The 7,575-nt window shown below is 43.8% G+C and overlaps 1 protein-coding gene across 1 annotated transcript; it reads left to right on the top strand.

Moving 5' to 3' along the window:
* Window positions 1-1,443: 1,443 nt before the first annotated feature.
* Window positions 1,444-6,315, top strand: FAM136A (family with sequence similarity 136 member A). The gene is made up of 3 exons (XM_037127297.2): window positions 1,444-1,606; window positions 2,544-2,684; window positions 4,863-6,315. Exons 1-3 carry the CDS (start codon window positions 1,520-1,522, stop codon window positions 5,049-5,051), a joined length of 417 nt encoding a protein of 138 aa, XP_036983192.2. The 5' UTR covers window positions 1,444-1,519; the 3' UTR covers window positions 5,052-6,315.
* The last annotated feature ends 1,260 nt before the right edge of the window (window positions 6,316-7,575 follow it).

Raw genomic sequence — 7,575 nt, 5'->3', positions numbered from 1 at the left:
GATGAAGGAGCAGAAGTGGCACTCCTGCCAGGGAGATAAGCTTTGTCTCTTTAGTGGCTTATGGTCTGAAGGTCACTCACTTGGCCTTAGTCATGGGAGGGTACGGCTTCTGAAATCAGGTAAGGCTGTTCCCAACACCTTACCACTACCTAGCACATGTCTCACAACAACCCAATGTGTGTGTGTGTGTGTGTGTGTTTTCAATTTATTGATTTTTTTTTAAAGAGAGAGAGAGAAACATCAATTTTTTTGTTTCACATATTTATGCACTATTTGGATGCTTCTTGTATGTGCCCTGACCAGGGATCAAATGTGTAACCTTGCTGTACGGGACGATGCTCTAACCAACTGAGCTACCCAGCCAAGGCCCAGTACGCATTTAATATGTGAACGCACTGGATAGTAAACTTAGGATGGAAGGTAAGACATTCCAGACAGAACTGATCCACGAGCTCAGAAACAGCACTCTGTTGCCGGCACATGAGTGCTCTGTGGTCGATTGAATACCTGTACCTTCTGCATTGCCTTTGATGCTAATAATATTTTATTAGAAATAAATGCATAAACATACATCTACCAACTAGCCAACAATTCAACTATGGAAATTACTGTTGGGTAAATTTATGTCTACAAAAGATTTGCTCAAGAATGTTCACAGTCACCATTTTATCCATAATAGCTAATTACTGGAAAGGACCCAAAAATCAACAGGGGGATGTAAAAACAAATTGTGCTGTGTCTGTTCAAGGGACTATCTACCATTCGACAACAAACAACCATCAACCACAGGGATGGATCTCAATAGCTTACACTGGGTGATGCAGTCAGACACAAAAAGGGTAGATACTGAACTACATATATGGGTGAACAAAAGATTTACATTTGTAAATATGCGAAACACACAGTTTATTCTTGTATTATTATTATTTATTGTATTATTTTCCATGTAAACCTACTTTTGCCCACCTTGTATATAAACTTCTAGAAAGGGAAAATGTAACGTTAGTGACAGAAAGCAGAAAAACTGGGGTAAGGGGTGAGGGCATAGGAGGAGATAGGACAGAGAGACTAGGAAAGAGCAGGTTTGTTAAAATTCATCAAACTGTACACCTGAGGTCTGAGAATTTTTCTATACGTTAATTATACGTTTTAAAAATACGTGTTAAGAGTTAGAAGGAAGAAAAGGCAGGGAGGAAAGAAGGGAGGGGAGGAAGAGAGGCAGTCACATTGCGCGTGGTAGCTGTGCACAGATCAGGTGAAGAAGCCCTCCCCTGCTGCTAAGATGGGTTACTCAACGGACCACACCAGAGGGCCGGGAGGGGACTCCGGTTGGCTAGGGAGCAAGCGGAGGGCGGGACAGCAGCCCCCTGCGTGCAGTTGCTCCTCTCAGCCGCCAGGCGGCGGAGGTTTGGGACAGGGAAGAACTGGCTGCGGTGACCCGGGAAGTTGCGGCGAGGGGGCGGGGCCCGGCGCAGAGGCCTTGTGGGCTCCTTTTCGGCGCGGTGTACTGCGGGTCGCCATGGCGGACTTGCAGCAGCTTCGGGTACAGGAGGCGGTGGACTCCATGGTGAAGACTCTGGAGAAAGAGAATATCCGGAAGATGCAGGTAGCCAGGAGGGAGCCGATTCTGCGGGAACCCGGCGGCCCCACATTCTCGGTCGTGGGCCACGATTCCCAACCCCTTCCTGCAGCAGCCGCGAGATGTCCTACGCAGCCGCCCCTCCCCGCAGAACCTACCTAGCCCGGGGGTCCCTGGGGTAGCCGCGGCACCCTCGGAAGCAGACCTTGCCCTCAGACAGAAACTCTGGAACTTTGGCTGAGCGGATGAAATCTGTGCGTCCTCGAAATGCTCAAGGCCGTTATCACCCAGACCATCACTGGGGTGAGGGGGTCCCCAGGCCAGGGTTAGAGAGCCCCTAGTGTGAGGCTTTGGTCCCTCCAACCTTCCCCTTTTGCCCGGCCCCTTTGCAGCTGGGCAGCCCGAGGCTGAAAGAGTACGGCCAAGCTGAATGACCTGAAAGGCGAAAGTGCTCTACCTCCTCAATGTCCAGGTCATTCGTGCCCGGTTCTTCGCGATACAGAGCGTTGGTTTATATACAGTTCTGCTTCGATAACCTAAATGTTTTGTGTCTTTTAGGCTTGTCTCCCTAAAAGGATTGTAGATTCCTCTTGTAGTGCTCCTTGTCATTGATGGGCTACCCCCTTGTGGAATATATAGATTACTAGATTGCTTACCTGTGAACCTTGCGGTATAGGCGTCTGGTTTTAAGATTTTTGGCTTCATCCGACCCACCACCACCTTCCCCGTGCACATAGCCCTATAAGCAACAATTGCAACAGAGCTAGAAGCAAGAAAGTCATGAAACACTCTGCCAGGCAAAATTATCTCTGAGGATAATTTTCCCATTCGTAGTCTTAAGGTCCTGATGTCTAGTCTAAGGAGCAGTGCAAATATCTAGACGCTCCTCCCAACCCCTGTAGCTCTCCATGGTCAGCTCTCGCCAGGGCTCTCCCTACCTAACCTCCCTCTGCCCCGTCCCCAGGCCCTCATGTTCCGGTGCAGTGCTAGCTGTTGTGAGGAGAGCAAGTCGTCCATGCAGCAGGTGCACCAGTGCATCGAGCGCTGCCACGCACCTCTGGCTCAAGCCCAGGCCCTGGTTACCAGGGAGTTGGAGAAGTTCCAGGTGAGGAATATCCCAGATGAAGCACTCTGGTCCTTGATGTTACTCTTGTACGTAACAAACATTTGTTACAAAGCTCTGGGCTTTAGTGTCTTAATTCTGTTAACATTGGTGACAGTGCTGTGGTCAACCAGTCTTCAGAGTTTGAAATTTTGGGAAAGTCCTGGAGATTGAGTACTGCAAGTATTTCCCATAAAAACAATGAGTTACCAAGGGAGTTTATGACCAAGAGCCTTATGCTTTTTTTTCTATAGTTAACAGGTAGAAAAAATATGTATACTATATAGGACAAAGTTTTCTAAAAACACATATTCATTCTTACAATAGCAGAATCCCCAAGAAAGTGGAATAGATAGGTCTTAAAAAGGTACAGAGTAGAGCAAGATCCTTTCATCATTTTGTGAACTTACCCACCAGGACTGCCCCTCCTGCTATGCCCAGAGAGCAGCTCCCACGTCACTAAAGAACAGTCATTTATATGAAGTATTATTATTGTTGACTCCCTGATGCCTGCCTCACTAGCCCTTCTGAGGTCACTAAGAGCCCCCATCTCCACCCCCATCCCTGTCTGGAGCAGAGTAGCCACAACTTCATTTTACTCTCCTCCTGTGAGTAACTTTTCTGGAACTTGGAGGAAGCAGGGCCTCATAGCCTGGGATTCTGTTCACATGAAAAAATTGTACCTAATGTAATACATTTTTACATCCTGCTACACAAAATTCTTTAAAACTACTGACAGGAATAACTTCTCCAAAATCATGGAACTCCCAAAGGTTTCCTTGTTTATTTTGACACCTGAGTTTATAAATAGGGCCTTTGAAGTTTTGATTCTTGAATTGCTATAAAACTTTTCTCCTCCCACTCACTTTTCAGTCCTCTCCAATCAGACTTACTCTTATACCGTGCCAGAACTGCTCTTGCCATTTCCCCCGCATAGGGCTAAATCCAGTGGTTATTTCTCATTCCTCATCTTACTCAACCTATCTGCATTATTCACAGAGTGGATCACTCTCCCCCTCCTTGAAACACTGGATTCGGTTGGCTACCAGGTCACCCCACTTTCCACCCCACTTTCCTGGTTTTCCACCTCCATAACCATCCTTTTATGGCTTCCTTTGCTGGCTTTTCCCTTTCCAACCTCTGAACATTGGAGTGCCCAGGACTCTTCTCGAAACTCTTCTCATTTCTATCTAGTTCTCTAGTCTCAGTTATCATTATCATCTATATGTGTGTGACAACCCCTACATTCATAGCTCTAGACCAACCTCACTCCTGACCTTCAAATTCACATATCCAACTGTTTCCTCAACATCACTTAATTATTCTGTTGGTCCCTCTTCCCTTACTGGAATATAAGTTCTATGAGGGAAGAACTTTTTCTGTTTCACTCATTGCTATATCCCCCATTAGAAGAGTACCTGGCACATAACCCCGACCTGTGTGTCACAGTTGGATGGGCATCATACCACAAAGTGAAAGGTCACAGGTTCAATTCCCAGTCAGGGCACATACCTGGATTGCAGGTTCAGTCCCTGGTCATGGCGACTACAAGAGGCAACCAATCAATGTTTCACTTATTGGTATTTCTCTCACTCTCTTTCTCCCCCCCCCTTGTCTCTAAAAACAAATAAATAAAATCTTTAAAAGAAGCCGAAGAAGAGTACCTGGCATATAGTCGATAGTCAAGTAATTAAGTTGAATGTTTTTCTATAGCTAGGACAGACATTAAATAATAAAGATGTTTGTAAGTCTTTCTGTAACTGAGTAACTGGCCTTTAGTTACTCCCCACTTCCTGGAAGGGGCTTGTGTACAATTCTGTCATTCACCTGCTTTCCAGTAATGCTTTGTCTGGGCCCTCCTAGTGCCACCCTCTGTTTCAATCAGGATAATCCTGCTTAACTTTACTAGTGTCTCTTTAATTCATCAAGATAATACATGTCAAGCCAAAACACAGCAGATCCTCAAATGACATCATTTTGTTACAACATTGACAAGATACCATAGGAACTTTTTTATATCAATTAACTTATGGTAAATTTGGTTTCATAATACATCATTTTGCCAAACTTCTATGACAACAGTAAGTGAAACTTAATTGTATGTAGCACAGAACCTGGTACATGATAGGCATTTGGTAAATGAAGGCCAGCTTCTCAACCTCCTCTTCCTTCTTGCCGCAGGACCGCCTGGCCCGATGCACCATGCATTGCAACGACAAAGCCAAAGATTCAATAGATGCAGGGAATAAAGAGCTTCAGGTGAAGCGGCAGCTGGAGAGTTGTGTGACAAAGTGTGTGGATGACCATATGAACCTCATTCCATCCATGACTAAGAAGATGAAGGAGTCTCTCTCATCCATTCAGATATAGAAGCCTTTGCCATTGGCCATTGTGACTGAGGGCAGGAATCTATTTAAAGTGAATGAGAATTTTGGTCTTTTAAGCAAAGTTTGTGAATGAAGAAATTAAGGACGGCAGCAAGATTAAGGCATGAGTCACTTGCCTCTGGACACTGATTCTTTTATATTTTAATCCTAGAAAGTGCAATGGAAAAAAAACTGGTGCTAAAATTTGGGTCAGAGAGTTTTTGAGAGCCTAAATTTTATGTGGCAAATGCTTACTCTGGCAGCAGATGTTTCCCTCAAACCAAGACAGAGCCCTCTGAGGTACCAGTAAGCTGACAGCCTCCTCTCACCTACCAGTGATCTGGTGGAATGTGAAGAAAGGTGTTTCTCTTTGTTGCCGACCTCCTGTTTACCATAAGCATCACCACACCATTTTTGATAAGCTGTAAAACAAAATCCATGAGGTCACTAAGTTAGAAGGGGAAAAACGGTTTCTGGGTATTTGTTTTCCTTGGTTTCGTTGTATATACAAGGGTATAAAGGGTATGAAGAGGTAGTTTGGATAAGATCTTTCAAAGCTTCCTTTGGATAGCTGTTTCTGTCTATCAAGATGTAAATGTGCACTTCTTAAATTCTCACACATGACATCTTTCAGCTTGGAGATCCTCCAGAAATGTAAGAGGCAATGTCACGCTAAGTATGGGAAGCAGACCTTCCTCCTCACTGGCTGCAGTGATGGGCCCTAAGCCTGTCTGCAACAGAGTGACAGGACAGTCTTGCAGTGGTACTCTACCTTGAAGGGAGAGGAGTTTTTTATTGTGCTACATACCAATATCCAGGAATGAACAATGAAAGAGGAACTGTTGACTGTTTAATTAAAAGAGTTATGAAGTACAGGGTTTGGAAAAAACCTGGTTTTCAGGAATGAAATCTAAACTCAGTATTGCTTCCTTAGTACCCTGAAATAACAGAGCCTACTGAGACAATCCTTTGGCAACAGGAAGGTCAAGGTAGAAAAAGTAAGCAACTCAGGTGAGCTGTGGCTCCTTTAGAGCAAAGGAGGAGCTGCCCTCCCCCCCACCCCTCCACTACCAAATACCACTTTTCCCTGGGGGCTTTGCAATGTGTAGTGTTCCAACCCCAGCTCTGGCACCTTACCATTTTGATAAGGACCTTGTTGTCTTTTTACCAACTTATTACTTGAAATAGTAATATAGCCGTTCTGTTTGCTGTTTCAGGACTATGATACATTTTCCTAGTTGTCTGAAATAAAGTTTGATTTTCTTCCACTATTGTGTTTCTTTGAGCAGTGACTATATAACTTTCTAAGGATTCTTTTCTTTGTAATGTGTGAAATCAGTTTCTTAAGAGATCCAAAATATGAAAGTTAGTTATACAAGATGGTTTAAATGCAGGACTTGTTCATTGTAAATGGGGAAAATTTCTAGGGTGAACTGGGGCACAATTAACTTGAAGTCCATTAATGTAAAAGATGGAAACTGTCTCTATGTCTAAAACAATAAATTCAATACCTGTGTCAGGTTTGTAGCTTCAGCTAAACACTAACAAGAGGTAGAAAAGATATAGCTATGTCCCCTCTAGAGAATATGCAATGTCTAGGATTTTGAGTACCATGGAAAACAAAATATAGTTTAAGTCTTAATTATCATTGGTATTTCAATACAGGGGTGGGACAAAGTAGTTTACAGTTGCTCATGAGTATAATAAGAATAAAACCTATTTTTGCATAGAAAACTAAATGTAATTTTGCCCACTCCTGGAGCCATTTCTAAACATCAGGAATGAATTCAATTTGGAGGGACCATTTAGTACTTAAGAGTCACCAAGGCTTTTCTATTTTGGCCCAAGCCTTCTGTAATCCCTATTGTAATTGGTTCATAAATGTGGGCTCCCCTGTTTTGGGTAATTTAACTGGAAACAAGTCAAACTTTTTACATGTAACGCTCGACTTCAAAATACCTCATTATAGTTTGTGTGCTGCACATGTTTTATGTATGGGATCAAGGTACATTTCACATTTAAGTGGGGATCTGGAGGCAGTGCTAACAAGAATAGCAAGACCGTCAGCTGGAAATATACTTTCGGGCTCTGGATTCACATTCTTATAAACTGAGGCCCTGCCATCCCACTCTTTAGTGCATCGATCACTAATTGAGTTGTTAATGAAACCCTAAATTTAGCATGACAATATACTATAGGAATACACTCCAAAAAATTATCAGGGTCCCACTTCTCTAAAGCTTATTTCCATTTACTACGTATGAATAAGACACGACTCGATCCACTAAGGTTAGGGCTTGACCGGTGTCGTTTAGAAAGTAGAGTCGGAACATTTACCGATATCTAAATGTTACAGAAAAGGAAATGGAATTAGGAACGCCGGGAAACCCAACCCTGCGATCCTGGCCAATCGCTGGCGACGCAACCGGAAGTTCAGGACTTCAGAACCGTACGCACCGGCTTCTCTAAGTATCGCGAGGTGATGTGTGAACGCTGCTGACAATCGATTGGCTAACGAGACCGGTGAC

This window comes from Artibeus jamaicensis, unplaced genomic scaffold, assembly GCF_021234435.1.
Source record: "Artibeus jamaicensis isolate MK-2021 breed Jamaican fruit bat unplaced genomic scaffold, CSHL_Jam_final contig_3174, whole genome shotgun sequence".
Classification (NCBI taxonomy): Eukaryota; Metazoa; Chordata; class Mammalia; order Chiroptera; family Phyllostomidae; genus Artibeus; species Artibeus jamaicensis.
This window is presented reverse-complemented; position numbering and strand designations above follow the sequence as displayed.